Genomic DNA, 19,595 nt, shown 5'->3' with positions numbered 1-19,595 from the left:
GCCCACGAAACCTAATTAACCAACTTTCGAAAAACGCTTTGACACGTCCCATCGATTTTTCGCGCGACGCCCTCCCTCCTCCTCGCGCCAATGATCCGGCCATCGCCTCGAGCGGTCACAAGTTTTAGAAAGTACGTACGATTCCCTTGCCGATTTAAGTTCGCGCCACATGGATACTATATATATATATATATATATAGATATATAGATATATTTCGAAACGAATATAAACTTCGTTCTCGTTCTCGTTGTTGTTTACGCGCGGTTTTTGTCGCGCGTGTTTACCCTCGTTCGATTGTTGCGTCGACGAACGCGTCCCTCCCCACCCACCGCCGTTCGTCGTTTCACCGGCGAGGCGGTCGAGCGCGGGCCGCGATTTCGCGCGCCCCATGCGGTTCGATTCGCCGCCAAACGTTCAAACGATCCGATATTTCCATCCTTCCGATCTCACAATAAAACAAATATAAACGAACGAGGCGAGGCTTTTCCTTCGTTCTTTTTTTCTCGAAAAAAATGAAAAGAGATGGAGAGATGTCACTCACCCTTTCCTCCTCGCGAATCATCTCGGCGATGCCAGGCTTGATCTCGAGATCGTCCCCCGGATTAGGCGGGACGAGAGGTCCCGCCTGGGGGTGGTGTTGCTGCTGCTGTTGCTGCTGCTGTTGCTGCTGCACGACGAGCTGCTGGCCATGGGCGGTCAGGTGGTTGACGGGCGCGTGGGGACCGGAAGTCACGTGGGGAGGCACGTGGTGAGGCACGGATATCGAGTGCGAGGTCGGCTGGCCGGGCTGCGGGGGCGGCGGCGGCGGCGGCGGCAGGGGCAGCGATACCGGAAGTTCTTGGAGGTTGATCTGCGGGGTGACGGAGACGTTGGGCGTGCCCGGGGATCCGAGGGATCGCGGGGTCGAGCTGCTGGGCAGCATGCCGTGGATGTCGGGCACGATCACGCCGCCCCCCACCTGATTCGGCTCTTGGTCGTCGGCCATCCCCCCCGACGGTATACGGTCGGGGCTGCACGCGGGCGGCGACCTCTCCCCCGAGATTCGGCGCCGCTTCTTCCTGTGCAACGCTGCGTTGGCCGCCTCCTCGAGGTTCGATCTAGACGTCAACTCGTGCTCGTTGTTCACGTCCGCCAGGCCCCGTATCTTGAGGCTCTCGGCCACTTTGAGGAGGGGGCCGATCTGCTCCTGGGACACGTTTATCTCCCCCTTGTACATGAACTCGACCGCGGCCTTGAGCTCGGGCCACTTGATATCCTTCATGATGACGATCGGGTGTTGGCATGGATTGTCGAAGAACAGGGCCTGGAAGTAGGGGCTGCACGCGGACAGCACCATCTTGTGCGCTTTAACGCTGTGCCCGTCGCAGGCGAGGGTCACGTCCACGAAACTCTCGCTTTGGAGCAGCTGGTCGAACACGTTGGTCAGATTCGTTTGATAATTGTTCCAACGTAGGCAGAATTGCTGGGGCGACCCAGCCCCGCTTTGCTGCGTCATGTTTGCCGGGTCGGCGGGATATCTCTTCTTCGCCCACCTGTCCCGCCGATCGCCGCTCCTTTCTCTCCGCTCCTCTCTTCTGCTCCTCCTCCTCCCCCACTCTCCTCCTCCTCCTCCCCCACCTCCCCCTCCTCCTCCCCCGCCTCCCCCTCCTCCTCCTCCCGCCCCCAACCCCCTTTCCTCCTCCTCCACCTCCGCCCCGACCACCACCTCCTCCTCCTCCTCCTCCTCCTCTTCCTCCTCTTCCTCTTCGTTCTCGCTCTCGTACTCGTTCCTCTCCACCTCTTCTCCTTCCTTCCTCACTGCTTCCTCTTCCTTCTCTTCCTTCTCGTCCTCCGCCTCCTCTTCTTCTTCCGCTTACCTCCTCCTCCTCCTCCTCCTCCTCCGCCTCCTCCTCCTCCTCTCCCTCCGCCTCCCCCGCCTCCTTCGGCCTTTTGGCGCGCTTCCTTACGCGTTCCGCGGCCTCCTCTCTCGCTTTCGCCCTTCCCTCCGTTTTTCGGTCGTCGAAACTTCTCTCACTTCCTTCTCCTCTTCTTCTTCTTCTTCTTCTTCTTCTTCTTCTTCTTCCTCCTCCTCCTCCTCCTCCTCCTCCTCTCTACCGAGCGGATAATACACCGATCGACGACGAATTCGAATCGACAGCCGAAGGCCGCATCTGGAACACGTACACACGTACACACAACCACGCGTCTCCTTAAGTTAATCTCTCTCTCTCTCTCTCTCGCTCTCTTTTTTCTTCCCCCTTTCTTCTCTCCTCGTTCGTTGCTCGAGGGGGGAGGGAGAAACTCGGCCGGGGGGCCTATTATCCGTCGAACGTGCACGGGATTCTTTCACCCGAGGACGAGTTCGTCACCGATTTCATTCTCTCTCTCTCTCTCTTCCCCCCGTGACCACCCTCCTTCGCGATCCTTTTCTCTCTTCCTCTCTTTCTCCTCTCGTTCGTTCGTTTTCCACACCGTTCGTTTCTCTCGTTGTCGCACGACAGTTTCGATCGAATGAAGTTTTCCAAGCGCGATGATAACACGACGACGAAACAACGACGATCGAGCGATGATCCACGCGTCGCGTCAACCCGTCGCGGATACGAGCCAACCGGCTGGCGTGGGCCAGCGCGCGCGCGCGCTCGCGCGCGACTTTCGAAAAAGGGGTGACACCGTGCGTTTCCACGCGCGCGCCACCGAAACCGAACCTTTCTTCCTTCTGTCTCTCTCTCTCTCTCTCTCTCTCCAGAGTCAGTGTCCCTCCCTCTCTCTTTCTCTCTCTCTCTCCCCGTATATATATATGGATATCAATCGAATTATCGTTCACTTTGCTTGCGTTATTGTATTATTATTCACACGATATATTTCACACTTTCTCTTCCCTTCCTTCCTTCCTTCCTTCCTTCCTTCCTTCGTAAGAATCGGAAAGAAAAACACGTTGTTGTCCCGAAGGAAAAAAATGTTCCAAAAATGTTCTCTTCGTTTCGTCGAGCCACCGATGATTGATCGAATTGCGTGCGTATACATGTATGTATACTTTATACAATACGTATATCGTACATCGACAACACAATAACAACAACAACAACAACAACGACGACGAAGAGGAGAAGAGAATCACACCGAGAAGAAGAAGAAGAAGAAGAAGAAGAAGAAGAAGAAGAAGAAGAAGAATAAGAAGAAGAAGAAGAATAAGAAACAGCGGGGGGAGGGGAGAAAAAAAAATAAGAAAGCACTGAACAAAAAAATTCTCCCTCGTCAAAGGACACACCAAAAAATTTCTTTCGACGATCTTTCTCCTTCTCTCTCTCTCTCTCTCTCTTTGTATATCTCTATCTATCTCTCTTCCTCTCTCTCTCTGTCTCTATCTATCTATCTCGATACGGGGAGGGAAAAACGTGCGCGCGGTTAGTGTATTATGGCCGCGCGCGTTGCGGAGAGACCGATAGAGCGACACGACGAAGCGCGCACGATCTGCACCCCGTGACGAGCGCGTCGCAACTGAGAGGCTCGCCGCGGCGACGGCTCGCTCGAGTCGGCAAGTAGAGAGGTCCGTGAGGCGGCCGAGCGCCCGATACCGTGTGTTTGCCGCGGTGCGGGCGCCGACTCCGCGGCGCGGGGCGGGAGGAGGGGGGCGGAGGGGGTTGGCGGCGTCGTTGGACGGCGAGAGGGGGGAGGGGAGAGAGGAGCGGAGCGGGCGAGCGCGAGGGAGCGAGAGAGGCGCGGGCGAAGGGGACGGGCGCGGGCGGGACAAAGGGGCGCGGGGCGAGGGAGACAGGTGGTGCGACGAGGAGGGAGAGCGGCGACGGGCGCGGGTGGAGGAACGCCGCGCGCCCTCGCTCCGCGGCCAATCGCGGGCCTCGCCTTCCGATCGGACGCGCCGACAGGCGCCGCCCCCCGAGACCGCCTAACGCCGCCTCTCTCCTTCCTTCTCCCTCGCGCGATCGCGGCCTTCTCTCCCAGGCCGGGCCGGGAAGAAGAGAAATTCTCGGCGGCAGATCGGAGAGTGGAGAAGGCCGATCGGCCTCCCGAAACGCCGATGACGGCGGGAGGAGGTCACGGCGTGCACCACGGAGGTGGTGATCGTGGCGATGGTGGTGGCGGTGGTGGTGGCGGTGGTGGTGGTGGTGGTGGTGGTGGTGGTGGTGGCGGCGGCGGCGATGGTGGTGGCGCGTTGCTCGCGTTCCCGTTCCGGTTCGCGCCCGTTCTCTCGCGGTCCTCCCATGTCCTTCTTCTCTCCTCTGCTCCTTCCTTCCTGCGCCACCCCCCTTTCGCGATCTCGTTGGTGGTGCGGTGCCGCTGTCCATACGTCGATCGCGACGCTCCTCTCGTATCGAGCCTTTCCTCTTTCGCAGCCGATTTCTCGAGCAGTTTCTCTCCGTTTGCCTGTTCCCGGGAACGGAAACTCGTGGACGGAAACCGCGCGCTTTTTCGTGCGCCGCCACCACCACCACCACCACCACCACCACCTCACGCCTTGAGACTTAAACGAGTGGATCCGCGCGATTATATTCTTCTTTAACCGTGTCTCCTCGGAATTTGAACTGCCCTCCATTTTCGCCCGGGAAAATTCGATCGGAGAGACGTGGCGATCTTGTTATTTCTTATTATTGTGAGAATTGTTTCGAGTAGTTTTTCTTCTTCTTCTTCTTCTTCTTCTTCTTCTTCTTCTTCTTCTTCTTCTTTTCGAAGGGACAAGGAGAGGAAGAATATATATATATATAGAGAGAGAGAGAGAGAGAGAGAGAGAGAGAGAGAGAATGGTTCCACGGTTGGTGGAACGGGCTAATTTGATTGGAACGGGGGTGGAAACGATTATTTAACGACAACGACGCGTCGAGGAACGTTTCCTCGAGATGGGGAAAAATATTAACGGGTCGTATTTAGGGAGTCGTGCTTCCCGATAACGGAGTTACGGTTCGCCGGTAGAAAGGAGAGATGGCCGACCTAATGAAATTAAGGGTACAAAGAGACGATGCCCGTCTGTCCCTTCGACTCCGGCAGACACTCCTAAATGGCTATTAACGCGAATTTTGGGACCATCTTGCCTCTCCCCTTCCCCCCCTCCAGAGATCGCTCGATTAATTTTTCTCCTCTCCCGTCTTCGAGGCGCGGTTGAAAGTCAACAATTCGAAACTAGTAGTATCTTGGATTACTACCAAGTTCGACCGAGCCATACCAGGTGTTTAACCGATAAATAATTGATTCGAGTCGAATACTATAGTATATAATATAATTTGAAAGGAGAGAGAGAGAGAGAGAGAATGGTAAGTTGATCGTGTTTGTAGATCTAGAAAAAGGAAAGCTGAATATAGATTCTTTTCTATAGAGCGTATTATGCTTCGCTCACGTATTCGTAAGTATTGCGTCGCAGTTAGCAACAGTTTGGATAATATTAATATCTTAAATCTTTATGTCGGTTTTAATATTATTTCATCCACTCACTTGTGCTTCTATGATTTAAATTTTACAAATTAACACATCGGATAATATAATATTCGAAGATTACGAGTTGCAAACGAGGGAAGGAATACGATTCGAAAATTTGTCGTACGACAGATTTCCACAAACGGGTGGTTATTTCGGGATCGAATTAAGATTTCTTCCGAATCTCTCGCAATGATAGACAACCCTTTGGAAACGGGTTCTTGTCGATGAATAAAATAACGAGCTTGTTTTTTTCACGTTTCAGCGACATTCATCAATTGCTTTAATGGAAGTTGAGTCGACAATGATAAATAAAACGGCGGAATAATTACCATGCCATATAATAATTACTCATAAATATGAATGTCCTTTTTAAAAATCACACTTGGCCGAGCCAAAAGGTTAAATTATACCGCATATCTGGCGAATTGAAAGAAGAAGAAGAAGAAGAAGAAGAAGAAATACCAGATTCGACACGAATAATTTTTCACTTAAAAAAAAGTGGATCGAAGTTTAATCGCTCGATTGATATCATCGATCGAGCGAGTCGTCCACGTGATACTTTAGCTTTTAAAAAACGCGCGAACACCTAAAACGATTCGAATTCTAAATTAACAAAAAAAAAAAAGAAAAGAAAAGAAAAGAAAAGAAAAGAAGAAACCTTGACCCTGGACGATTCTATATCGCGCGTATAAACAGAGAAGAGAATCACGCGCGTATTATATTAAAAGCGTAAAAAGCGCGAGAATCGAGCGTGACGAACGTGTCGCATCTCCCGTACGTCGAGCAACGACACTCGCGGGACTCCCCCGAAGGAAGGGAAATATCGCAGCATTTTTACATGCGTGAGATTGCGCCACGATAAAAAGCTAAGTAAACTGCGACCTCTCCGTTCTCAGCCTCGATTTCGGCGATCCTCCCTCTTCTCGCCCTACGAATCTAACGTTTCGTTCGCTCATCGCCGAAGACGTCGCAACTCTCCGTCGCACGAATCCCCGTTTGAAATTTCCCCATCTCGATGCCCAGTCATGGAATAAAAAAAATTTCCATCCACGGAATTTCGAATGTTTCAATGTTCGAAAACGAGTCATCATGAGAAACCCGCCACGGACGAGGAGATTTTCGAGAAGAAAAAAGAAGGGGGAGAGAGATGAGAAACGAGGCGGTATCCGTTAAGCCGTGGATCATCGTAGGCGCGGGGGTGGCACCGGCTATAACGCCTCTCGTATTTCTCATATCGTTGATACTTTCAGCCGTGGCACCGAGGGCGCATTGTAAGGGCGAGGCCAGAGGGGGGGGGGAGGGGCCATAAATTTTACTACGTAATATTGTTTAACTGCAAACGGTATACTAACGCCTCCCCCTCCCCCCCCTCCCTCCCTCGTTCAGAGGGAACGGAAAAATTTCGACTCGGCCGACGCGGGCAGGGAAGGGTGGGGGGGAGGAGGAGGAGGAGGAGGAGGAGGAGTCGTCTCGATCCAAGGGAAAACATTCTCTATTCGCGGTCTCGTCGAAATGGCGGCATCGAGAGAGAATTCGGCGGCGTTCTCGACGATCGGCGCGAGGAATTCGTTGGTCGTTGCCCGACTTTTGTCCTGACTTCTCTTCTCGGATGCGAGGACAGTAGTTTCTCGGTCGGTTCGGGCCAGTTATGAGAAAAAAACATCGTGGAAGAGGAAATGGACGGAAACGGCCGACCTCTCTCCCCTCCCCCTCTCCCCCTTCGCTTCGCGAAATAAAGCGACGAAGCATCGGTTGCGTTGGGATTTTTCATTCTCGTCTCCGTCGTTTGTCGTTCGAGGAAGCAAGAAGGTTCGTCGAAGATCTTCGAAAAGGAAAAATTGGTTAAAAATTGATCGTGTCTTCGAATTACAGTCCCATCGCTTGCAAAAAATTTTTCTCGTCTCGCGGATCAAAATCGTGTTCGATCTCGATTTGCAAAAGAGAGAGAGAGAGAGAGAGAGAGAGAGAGAGAGAGAGGGAGGGAGGGGGGGAAAAAAAAGGTGAATCAACTGCTGTTCGCGATATGTACAGGGTGGCTGGAAATTAGCCATTTGCCGAGTAATCGTTGGCTGGCTGGGGCCGTTCCTCGCGGAATTACAGGGACAGACTTGCGCTACGTATTGTACAAGAACAGCGAGCAAAGAGAAATATTGATGATGCTGCCGCGCGGCTAAGCGTGCGAGCGGAGGCTGGCATTGATGCGTGTGCGCGTGCAACGTGAAAGGACCCGGTGCGTACACATCGAGCCGGTAGACAAACGAGGAAGAAAGAGGCGGACGGGGTGGAAAAGAAATAAAGACGGACGGAGAGAGAGAGAGAGAGAGAGGGAAAGAGGGGAATAACGAGGAGCGAGATGGAAGAGACGAGGAGGAGGGGACGAACGGTAGGAGAGGGAGGAACGAGTGAAGGAGGAGAAGAAGAAGAAAAGTGTTGAAGAAAGAGAAAGAGAGAGAGAGAGTTATGCGCTTAATATTTCAGCATCGCGAAATTCTGCCCCTGAATCATTAATCGTCTACCGTTGCGGTGCCTAGCCGAGTCTCACCTCCTTTTCCCTCCTCCTCCTCCTCTCGTTCTCGTCCGCCTTTTACTTTCACCACCCTTTATTCACGCGTATTCTCTTTCGTCCCCCTTTCGCGTCTTATATAACATTGCCCCTTCCTCCGCGATTAGGAAAACTGGAAACCCGGATTCGTATTTCGTGAAATGTCGTGATGACGCTTTTTCTCGATTTACGACCGAGAAAAAAGTAACTCTGTTATTTTATGTGATATAAAAAAAATTCACGGAACGGATCGAAATTGTACCTTTCCATCCAGTGGCCGTAAAACGAGCCCGCCACTTTCGATCTCGTCTCGCTTCGTCCTACATCTTATTCCCATTAACCGAATTATACACACGATATATAATTACATCCCCTAGGCTAACCCTTGACACAAACCCTAATTCTTAAATATAGACACGATATAGAGTGCGAAGGGTTGAGAAATTCCATTGGACCAAACCCGATCCGCTCGATTTTCCCATTCGTTTCGCATTCGTCGAGCGGGAAGAAAAATTCCCCTCCCTTCCCCATCCTCTGTTGAACAAGGAGGGGGTGGGAGGGTTTGGAGAAGGACGGGAGCGGGCGTGACGAGCGCGAGGCGCAAGGCGATAATTAGGCCTAGACGAGGGAGACAACGTTTCTGCCAGCAGTTATTAGTCGTAGTCGCGGGAGGGTGTACACAGGTTGGGGGAGGAGGGGAGGTGTAGGGTTGGGTTAACGTTGCAGAAAGGGGTGGCATAAAAGGGGAGTGGGTGGACGGGTGGCTGGCTTGTACCAAACAATGATATCGGGTATTTGATTTGTAACCGACGACAATACCGACTTGCGACCCCGCATTTCATCCCCCGTCTCACTTCTCCGCCCCCCTCCCCTCCACGCCATTCTCTATACCTGTACCGATACACTATGTACACGCGTACGCGTCTAGGCGTTCGTTAGGTGTAGCGCGTGTGTGCGTGCGTGTACACGAAGCAAGGCTATCGATGCAAGTAGACACTTTCAAGTCGGCCTTTTCCTCCCTTTTCGTAGATATCATCGATCGATGATCGATGCATTTGCTCGTTCGATCCATCGTGACGTTTAATTATATAGGGATAGAATTTATCTGTTCTATTTTTCCTTTTTTTTTTTTTTTTTCGTCGTTCGTTCTTGGACTTGAACCTTTCATAGGGAATTATTTATAAGGAAATTTAAAATATCTTTGTTCGTTTTACGTAAACAGACAATGGTGTGAAATAGTAGTATCGACAAATGCGAATCCTAGGATAGGATTTTTCGAATGTGTAGAAAGTTGAACAGCATTCGAAACTGCATACGGAATAAGAGGAATAGAAGAGGTTCGTATACGCGTAATTATATATTTGTTTTCGTAATAAGTATACGAAGTAATGATTTTTAAGTTTTTCCATGAAACAATCGAAACCACCATCGTCTCTTCGAAACGTAAATACGCTCGAGAAAAGGCGAAGGAGGGGAGAGTTGCGTGCAATGGATCTATTGGCGCGTTAATCGCGCTTGAATAATCGAAACGTAGCATCGCTCTTTTAAAATGTCTCTCGTTTAATCCCTCTCTTCCTCCCTCTCCGATCTTAATCGAATCCGATCCGCGAATTTTCCAATTTCCAACGCCTCCCCTTCCTTCGAAAATCGGCTAGGGACAATTCATTTTCGAACGAGCAATTGGACAATTCGTCGAATTTTCTTCGAGATAATCAATTTGTTCGGCAGGGTGAAGGGACGACGACGACGACGACGACGACGACGACGACGACGACGCACAGTTCGATACAGTTATCGCGCTGCTGCTATATAGTTGTATGCAATCGGAAGCACGGATAATGCTCGAGCGAGCGGCATGAATTATTAAGGATTTTAGCTGTGTATCGCCGGAAGAGAAGGGTTCTCGGTGATCGTAAGAATATCTAACCTCGACGTGGCTCCTTCTATTATTCAACGGCTGTCATCCCCGTGTTGGGGTGGAACGCGCTACAAGAAAGCTTGAAAGCCCGATCGTACCACTTATTTCCGATCGCTTGGCCCCGCGCCTCCCTTCCATTCCCTCCCCCCTTTCTCTTTCTATATTTTTTCTTTTCCCCCACAGATTTCCACCGAAGCAAGGAACGAACGCGTTCATCCCGGCGATTTCCATCAATTATCTCGACCAATATATACATATATATATATATATTTAATCCCTCCCCTTTCATTCGATGGCAACGAGATGCGACGAGAAAGAACGCCATTCGTCGCTTCGTCGGTCTTCTTGATCGAGGAGCAGCGAGGAATTAACAGAAGAAAGAGAGAGAGAGAGAGAAAGAGAGAAAAAAGAAATAGAAGAAAGATCCTACGACGGTTAAGAGGTAACTGCTTAAATAGGGGCCTTTGTTCCGCCCGGGACCTTAAATCGTACCCTTTTTTCGAGCCACGCGGTGTTTACATTTCGTCTGCCCGCCATTTCCTCGGCCAAGCCCCCACACGCTTGCAGCTACAATTACCACGGATAAGTCGTAGACGTTGGAAACCGATCGATAAAACTGCGAGAAAGAAATCTCGCGATTATAAAATTAATCCTTCTCCTGGAGGATGGAGAAGAAGGATCGATGCCCCCCTCCCTCACCTCTCCGCTCGATGACCGTTCGCGATTGATATTCAATCGATGGCACGTAAGAGGATTATTAAGGGTGTGTATCGGGCGGAGGCAGCCGTGTGGAGCTGGAATGTCGTCGAATATACATCAACAAGGGTTTATCGTGTGAATCTGTCCCGCAAAGAGGTTTCTTTTCTTAAAGATCGAAATCCTTGATAATTGATCCAAGTGGAAATCGTTGGAAATCGAGATTTATCAATACGGCATAGGATCCCGTCTAACGGCGGGGATCTATTCTCGAATCGAGTCGAATCGCAGAACAGAAATAGATAAACGTTCCGTTCGCGTTGCTCCTATTTTAAATCCCTCTGTCTCTTCGAATTTTTCCATCCTTTCGTTTCGAGGGATCGAAGTATTCGTGGCTTGGTTCGATCGAGCGAGGAAGAAGAAATTGACGAAAGATTCACGAGAGACAGAGAGAGAGAGAGGAAGAGAAGGGTTTCGTCGAGATTGTTTGTCGTGGTATCGGGATCGCCAACAGAGGCAGCGAGTGTTAAGGGTCGACTGGCCTCCCAACCCACTCCCCCTCCAATCGATAATATACGATCCTGCATGATTCTGCTTCGCGTATCACAATGACCCTCTGGGCAACCTATTCTACGACCCAGCAACCTACCACCGATCTACCTGGTCCCTGAGCTTGCGGCTCAGATAATGAGTGATTAGGTAATTAGTTGTCCAATATTCGAGCCATCCTCGTTTCCATCTCTATCTATCTATCTATCTATCTCTCTCGCCTTCTGTGCCGAATCGAACACTCCACTTTTCCAAGCTTTTCGAAAGATATTGTGAAAGTGATTTGAAAAGTGAGGTTTGAAATCAATTTCAATTCCAACACTCTTTGAGAATGGAATAAAGGGCAAGCAGTTCCTGATTCAAGTCTCCGGTTACCATTGCCGCACGAACAATTTGGATCGAGCCCGCCTCCCTGATGGAGGAGCAGCAACTCTAATGATCGGCTTTGCGGCAATTAATAATATCGAAATGATTATCGATCGACTTCGAACGAAATGCGATATATACGATTCTAAGGGAGGGGGGGAGAGGGGGAAATTCCAATTCTTCTCTTCTTTTCAATCTCGCAAAATACCCTCTTCTCTCTCTTTTGAATATATATATACATACATGAGAAACAACGTTGCGAAATGCTTGGCTTGGAATTAATGGAAATGTATTTTGCGCCTCTATAATACTTCTCATACAATATTAATTATTATAATACATATTTATTTATTTTATTATTATACACTAGAAACACCGTAAAAGGGCCTGAATGCATAAACGAGATACCCCCGCCGTTAAACAACGGAGTGATCAATTATTAAAAAACAAATTCTTGGCGAGAAGGAAAGAGAGAGAGAGAGAGAGAGACGGAGAGACTCAAGAAAATCGAATTAATATTCGGGATAATATCGATCTGCAGGGACGAGGGGTCGCTCTCGTCCCCCCTCCCCCAAAAAAGAAAAAGCGGCGGTATCCCTTCGACCGGGTATCACCACGCAACGCCAAGCCCTGCCCCCTTTATAAATATAACAATTAAACGTATGAGGGTCACGGAACGACGGAGATGGGAAAGAAGAGGGGAGAGAGAGAGAGAAAGGGAGAGAACGATACGATACTTTTGAAACGATGATCAACTATATCATATATATATATATATATATATATATATATAGGAAAAGACGACCAAATTTTTTAATTCGAGTATATTTTCATATTTCTCGAAACCAAATCTTTTCACCGAGAGAGAGAGAGAGAGAGAGAGAGAAGAGGAGAGCGCGATAAATAATAAAGATTGGAAGGAAGGAATCGTGTGGATAAAATTCGTTTTTCACCGCGAGAACGGGTACGAGAGGATACGAGAAGAGGGCGAGGGAAATTAGATTAAATTAGATTGAATAAAGTTAAATTGAATGAAATTACCGTCGAACTGGGTCGGGTATCCGAGAGAGAGAGAGAGAGAGAGAGAGAGAGAGAGAAGGGTGGATCGTACGCCGAAGAGGAGGAGATCGTATGCGAAGAAGCGTCGACGACGAGGACGAGGACGACGTTCGAAAGAAAGAAAATCGAGGAGGAATGTGGGCGAGCGGGTTAATTCGCGGGACGAATTAAACGCGCGCGAGTTAACACGCGCGACAGAATCGTCGGTCGTAACCGTTTAAACGGCCGCGGTTGGATAAATTGTTGTATTAGTCACGGCAAGTTTATATTAATACGTTCCTTCTGTGTGTTCCCTCTTCGAAATTCCGCTTCGAGCCGCTTGTTAACGACCGATGTTTACCACGCTTCGAGAGGGATATTTAACCCTTTCGCTACCACGATGCCGCTCATGTTGTGATCCGGGCATCTTTCGTCAATTTTTCTTTTTCAACGAACGAAAATCGAAGCATTCTCTTTCTCCTTTCTTGGGGAAGCGAAGAAGAGAGTTCGTTAAGAGCGTCGAAACGGTGTGAACGATCGAGACGTATTCCGCATAATCGGGGAGAAAAGGATTCGAATGGAATATCAATCGAATTACGGATCGAATAATTTTAAGATTGCGGGAGAAACATCTCGGTCCTCTACTTTTGCGAATATAATCGTAAAATATATGTGATGCGCGCGAGCGAAGACACGAGAATTCTCTTTCATTCGAGGTAAGGAATTCGAGTATAAAATATATGCATCCCTAAGGTGATAATACTATTATTATAATTCAATATTGTAAAAATTGATATATTTTAGAATCGATCGTTCGAACAATGCCGTACGACACACGTAAGCTGCACGTCTTATGGGAGCGTTACCATGGAATATTGCAAATAAAACAAGAATGAACACCGCCTCGTATTTCGTTTCATGATTCTGCGAATCAACACGTTTTCCTTCACGTCAATTCTGCGGCAACAGGCTGTTTCAGCCGACACGGGCGGATAATCGATGGATATTTACATTGATTTTCCACGGGCAGGGGAAGATTTTTCCCCTCCCCTCCCTTAAAATTGCAGCGACAAATCCGACAGCTTACCTGTAGATTACGAGATTTGGAGCGTCGTCGATACCGTTGATAGCGGAGCTCGCGTTACCTCCGTGACAGCCACATTGCTCTTCTCGAACTCCATATCGGAACACGATATATCTCTGCTCCCTGCTCTGGATATTTTGTTGGCTGGACGATCTACGGGATGTGAAAAAAATACGGGGGAGGGTGAATTCGTCGTAAGATGAAAATGAAAATAAATTATTCGTGACTCTTCGTTTTGACTAAAGGGGGAGGGGGGGGGGGAGGGGGAATTGTTCTCGTTGACTTTACTATATATTTATAGAAAGATCAAGACAACAAATTCGTGCATTTTTTGAACAGAGATATAAATACAATATGTAATAACAAGTGGAAGCAAATACGAGGAAAAAAATTATCACTCTCGTTCCCATTCTCGTTCTCAATTCCAACGGAGAGAAAGAAGGAATCGAAGGATCGAAGATCTTCGAATCGAAGGAGAAGAAAAAGAGGAAAGAGAAACGAAAGGAAATTTAAGGTATTTTCAAGATTTTTAGTAGAAGGAAGAGGAGGGGAAAGCGGAGAGGCGAGTTGGCGGGAAGAAACAAGGAGGGTGCGGGGGTAGCAATGGTTACAGCAGAATAAACTCCTCAATAATGAGTTCCGCGAGTGAATTCCCCCGGCACCGGAGAGAGAGGCTCGAGATAATAAAACAGAGCGACTGGGACGCGCAACCGGGCCGTTGGTGGTGGTTGCGATAGTATTGGTCGGCGAGGGGTTGGCGGAGGGGGTTGCGCGCCGGCAAGAGTAATAGTAAGAGGCAATAAAATATAATGAAATAACATCCAATCCAGGAGAGATATTGTGAAAATATTATTACTAACTTATTACTTGCTGGGCGCACCGCCACACCACCGTGCTCTCTCTCTCTCTCTCTCTCTCTCTCTCTCCTTCGCGTTTTTCCCTCCCTCCTTTTTTTCCCTCCTTTTTTCTCCGCTCGGCCCCTTCGCGCACGCATACCCCCCCCTCTCTCTCTCTTCTCTCCCTATTCCTTCATCATTCCCCTTTCGCTTCACCTTCCTCCATCCACGTCCTCCTCCACACCCTTCCTTCGACCAGACCCTTCCCTCCCGCCCCGATAAAAATTTCCATTTAACGTCGAACACGGGAATAGGTTAAAGGTGGATACTACGCCTAATATGGCGCGGCTCGAAAAGTTGGAGTACGTTTAACCGTTTTCTTCGTTTCCGCCGCCGCCAAAAATCGATTTGTTTTTTTTTTTTTTTAACGGTGTTGCTTCCCGAAATCAATAACTTTCTCGACCGAATTCGAGAAGAATTCGTGGTTTCGTTTTTAAGATTGAGATGATTTGGAAGAACGACGATCGTTCAACTCATCGTCAGAGTCATCATCATCCCCATCATCCCCTGAAAATCGATTGATGCAACGAAATATATCCTTTCCCTTTTTTAACCCACGCCGGAATACTATATACTATATTTATACAAACTCTATCGCAGAATAAAATCAAGAAACATGAAACGATTAAAAAAATTATCTCGAGCCACCATCCCCCGAAAACGAAGGAAGAAATAGAAATAGAAATACGCAGAAACACCGTGGGGAGAATGAATCGACGAGTCGATTTGACGGAAGCGGCCTGGAACGTATGCCCGGATGGATGAACGCCAGGAGGAGTCGCGATCGGGAGTCCGACCGGCGTTATTTGAAATGCAAAGTACACGCTAAGCGGATTATCTGACAGGAAAGATCGGCCGACCGGGCGGAGAAAAAGAAGAAAGAAGAAAGAAAGAAAGAAAGAGAGAGAGAGAGAGGGAGGGAGAAAAAGAAGAACGCGATTACGAGGCGAGATATCGCCGGGGAGATCGCAGCCGGTGACGACAGACGGTTATATAAAAGGCACGAGCAGAGAAGAGAAGAGTGTATAACGTTGCACACTTCTGTATCCTGTTGTATCGCAACCGCGGTGGGCGGCGGTATATTCGACTACCGGGGAGGAGGAGAGAGAGGAGGAGGAGGAGAAGGAGGAACGAACCGGTGGCGTTAAAGGAAGAGGGTATTAGCGGCCTAGCTGGGGGAGGGCGGAAGAGGAGATGCCAGGCCGGCAACAATCCTATCTGACCGTGTAAATCTCCCGCTCGTTGTAACGAAGCGGCAAATCGAAACTAAACGGCGGACCGTGAATGAATGAGGGGGAGGGGGGGAAATCAGAAAATAACGCGAGGCCGCGCACTTCCGGAGGAGGGAGGGGAAAAATTTTCTCGAAAGTCTCTCGATCGTTCGATGTTCGGTGGAACGAACGATCGAGGAAATTTCATTCACGTGTTTTTTCGGGATACATTGCGTTCTTCGATCTTTCTTTCCCTTCCATTTCAATCAACCTTTTCGTTGCAGATATATTACACTCTTCGAAGATATAAATGATATCTCTTTATTTCGAGATATGTTTCGTCACGCTCGAATCATCGACTCCTCTTTAACGTAACCGTTATCAAGCGTAAGTTAAATGTAAGTTCGACATGAATTTTAAAACTGTCCCCCTTGTCGACTCGCGAAAGGAATCGACAGATGCAGATTTTTAAACGACGTTCTTTTACGTCGTTCTTAATAATCGTTCGATGCACCGAACGAACCACATCCCTCTTCCCAAATTCTCGATCCGAAAATTTTTCTCATCACCTTAAATTTGATCGCGTCGAACGAGTCAGTTACGCGATCGCGAAAAATATGATCGCATTTGATCGCGAGCGAAGAGGAGGAGGGAAGAAGCGGGTCAGGAGGAGGAGGAGGATCGCTCGTTTCGGAAAATTTCGTTCGGGAGCGGCTCGAACGGCGATGCCCATTATTCCGCGGTTTACGCGGTTCTCGTGGCAATTTGCGAAGAGTGGAACGATTCGCCGGGACAGGTCCGCTTATATAAATAATATATCGTTATGCGAAAGAGCGCATAGGGGGAGGGGGAGAGGAGGCGAGACGTATCCGATGCACGTGTCTTTGCATCGTGTGTTACGTAAGTGCATCGTACGTACACAATGACAGGTTACGTACAGGTGTATGGGTACGTATACGGATGGGGGGAACAGACGCGCGAAGGAAAGGAAGGAAATCGGTATATGGACACAGACGGTGATGGTTGTGGTGGTGGTGGTGGTGGTGGTGGTATAATGTCTTTATCGTTATAACCGGTATTCCATGCGACGTACGAATTAAATAAGATCCTCTCGTGACGTTGCGCTTCCGTTTATTAGAGAAATTGACAATTCCGCCGAGCGGAAAGAATAATATATAATATCTTTATATCGTGTTCGCATCGCGTGATGCTTCTTTTTTTTTTTTTTTTTTTTTTTTTTAATATAAATAAAATCGAGATTCGAGTGGAAAATAATTAACGTAGCCTCTTCATTTTCTTCGTTTACGAGGCTACGTTTCCGTTATTAACCTACCGGTCGCATCGCTTCGACCAGCAGAGAAAATTTGCATACCTAAATGTTCGTTAATGTATCCGCCTCGCTTTCGAGCACCGTCCATTCACGCCCCGATTCCTTTTAAAATCGAAGCCGATCGAGAAAAATAATCCGAGGAGAAGATTTTTCCATAGTTACTAGAAACGTATGTACTTTCACTTTTACGAACCGATAATCTCTCTAAACTCCCCCCTCCCCCCACACACACACATACCCCTCCCCTCTGTTTCGCAAACGAATACATTGTCGGAGGAATATTTGGAATGTTGAAAAAAGAGAAGAGAAGAGAAGAGAAGAGAAGAGAAGAGAAGAGAAGAGAAGAAAAGGAAAATTTAGCATATATCTACGTGACGAATCAAGGAACGCATAATAACTCTCTCACGTGTCTGCGAACGTGATTCTCCGCCGGATTCTCTTTCTCTTTCTCGTTCCCCGTTAGCCGGGATAGCTCCTTTTCTCTCTTTATTCGCCTCCTCGATCGTTCTCGCCCGATCGGTTTAAATTGTAAATGTATCGCGTATGCACAACTCTCGGGAGATCTCGAGGAGAGAAGGTTGGCGCGCGAAAGGAATTGGACGTGGCGCGTTAGAATGCGTGCGGCCATTCTCCTTCTCCTTTTCTTTCCTTTTTTCGCAGGTGGACGAGCGTATGAATAAAATACAGTATCCGGCCGAAGATTTGCGCGACTCGACTCGACTCGACACGGTTGCTCGTCGAGTATTTGCATCCGCATTACGACGAGACCGTGTATACACCGCCGGCTTGCGTAATATTATAATCAGCCTCGGGAAAATAAATAACTATGGCGTCTACACGGTCACTTCTCTTCGCCCCTCTCACTGTTTTTACCTATTCGCTAGATAACTATCTTTCCGCTTCCTGTTGCCGTATCGCGTACACACACGCGCGTGTATGTGTGTGTGACCGTACATTACGTGGAAACGGCAGTTAGTCGAGAAACAACGAACTGTTTCCAAATAGTCTCCCGATATTATTATTATTATTATTATTATTATTACAACCATTATTCCTTTTTATTAACGTGTAACGAGAGTTACAAAAATGATCGATGGAGGGGAGAATTGAATCTCTGGTCGAGAGATTCGTACACTCGCGAATAATGCAAATTTGCGAAAGGGGAAAGCAACTTTTTTTCTTTTCCTTCCCTTTCATCGAAATTTTCTCCAGAAACTTTACATCTCTCTCCACGATGCCACCGTGGAGACCGTGTATCCGGCTTCTCACCTCGCCGGCCGAGAATTAACGCAAATTATTTCCGCGCGAAAGAGTTCGGAAGTCGTAAAAAAAATGGTGGCACGATCCCGTGAAATTTTTCGTCCTCGAAAGAAGGAAAAAAAGAAAGAAAGAAAAAAAAAAAATAGGAAAAAAAATAAAGGAATCCAGTCCGGTCGATTGGCAGAAAATTCCATTATTCCCCCGACGAGACGGCCGATAATTTCGAAAATTTCGATATCTTATCGCAAGGCGAGCAATCGGTTTGTTCTCGACGCGCTTCTTCGAGATGAAAAAGAGAAAGAAAAAAAAGAGAAAAGATCTAAAAAAAAAAATTCGCCTTAAGGCGGCGCCTCAACAACGACAACAACAGATGATAAACCACCCTCCACAAGGCTTAGCCTCCTCCTCCTCCTCCTCCCTTGTATTCATTTCTCCGCTCGTTTCATCCGATTCTCTCTTCCTCCGCGTTGATATCCGTGATCCGTGCATAGAAACAGAGAGACCGAGAGGGAGAGAGAGGGAGGGAAAGAGAGGGAGAGACAGAGTGGAGGGGGATCGGCAGGTACGTACGAACGCGCAAATGACAAAACACGTATTACGTGTAACTGGAGTCCGTGCTAGAGATCAATACACATAATAGAGGGTATCTATAGCGCGCGCAACCCGTGCTCATTTACTTAATTGTGTTCTATTCGGTATAACCGAGGTATGGTGTGCGACTCGTGTAGGTACGCGGCCGCCTACACCCCTCCCTTACCGTGCCTCGCCGCTTTGGCCACCCTTCGAAGCATTGCTCCCCCCCTCACGCCCACTCCCCCACACTCCCGCCTCCTCCTCCTCCTCCTCCTCCTGTTCCCTGCTACCCTAGTCCCACCCGTTGCCACCTCTTGCCACCCCCGATGTCCATGAGGGCCGAGTGTGCGTAATATTCAGACGTATAACGTGGCGGGGCCACGTAGGTACATTGGCATCAATTTATGGGGTGGGAGGGTGGAGCAGATATATACGATCCGATAGGGTTGAATATCTCGTGCTTTTGTGCCCATCTACACCTCCTCCTCCTCCTCGTTTCCATCTCTCTGCTCCGTCTTTCTCTCGACTCGGGCCTCCGCCGCCACTCTCGCTCCCCGTCACCCCCTCCATTATCTTCTCGCGTATGCTTTCTCTTCCTGCATTCCTCTCTCTCTCTCTCTCTCTCTCTCTTTCTCGTGCGCGCGTATCTCGATCGTCTCTCAAAGAGAGGGCTCTCCTCTGACGAGGATCAACGACGAGGTGGTCCCTTCTCGTCGATCGTCGTT

At 48.7% G+C, this 19,595-nt stretch overlaps 2 protein-coding genes across 3 annotated transcripts in view; both read right to left on the bottom strand.

Annotated features, from left to right (window-relative positions):
* Nucleotides 1–1,602, bottom strand: part of LOC100869985 (protein bric-a-brac 1) — a 168,853-nt gene extending 167,251 nt beyond the window's left edge. For both annotated transcript variants that reach the window (XM_086912772.1, XM_086912773.1), the window contains exon 1: nucleotides 543–1,602. In XM_086912772.1, coding sequence (XP_086768898.1) covers nucleotides 543–1,496 — 954 coding nt within the window. In that variant the 5' untranslated portion in view covers nucleotides 1,497–1,602. The remainder of the gene's footprint in view (nucleotides 1–542) is intronic.
* Nucleotides 1,603–1,889: 287 nt separating this feature from the next.
* LOC116414339 (uncharacterized) overlaps nucleotides 1,890–19,595 on the bottom strand; it is a 50,770-nt gene continuing 33,064 nt past the window's right edge. Inside the window, exons 3-4 of the mRNA XM_086912770.1 lie at nucleotides 13,604–13,753; nucleotides 1,890–2,151 (exon numbers count right to left, since the gene is read on the bottom strand). Of these exons, the coding sequence (XP_086768896.1) occupies nucleotides 1,944–2,151; nucleotides 13,604–13,753 (358 nt within the window). The 3' untranslated portion in view covers nucleotides 1,890–1,943. The remainder of the gene's footprint in view (nucleotides 2,152–13,603; nucleotides 13,754–19,595) is intronic.

The sequence above is a fragment of the Apis florea genome, unplaced genomic scaffold (assembly GCF_048593485.1).
Source record: "Apis florea isolate Af1SG1 unplaced genomic scaffold, ASM4859348v1 contig_3493_pilon, whole genome shotgun sequence".
NCBI classification, from domain to species: domain Eukaryota; kingdom Metazoa; phylum Arthropoda; class Insecta; order Hymenoptera; family Apidae; genus Apis; species Apis florea.
Note: the sequence above shows the minus strand (reverse complement) of the source record. Positions and strands in the feature narration are given on the sequence as shown.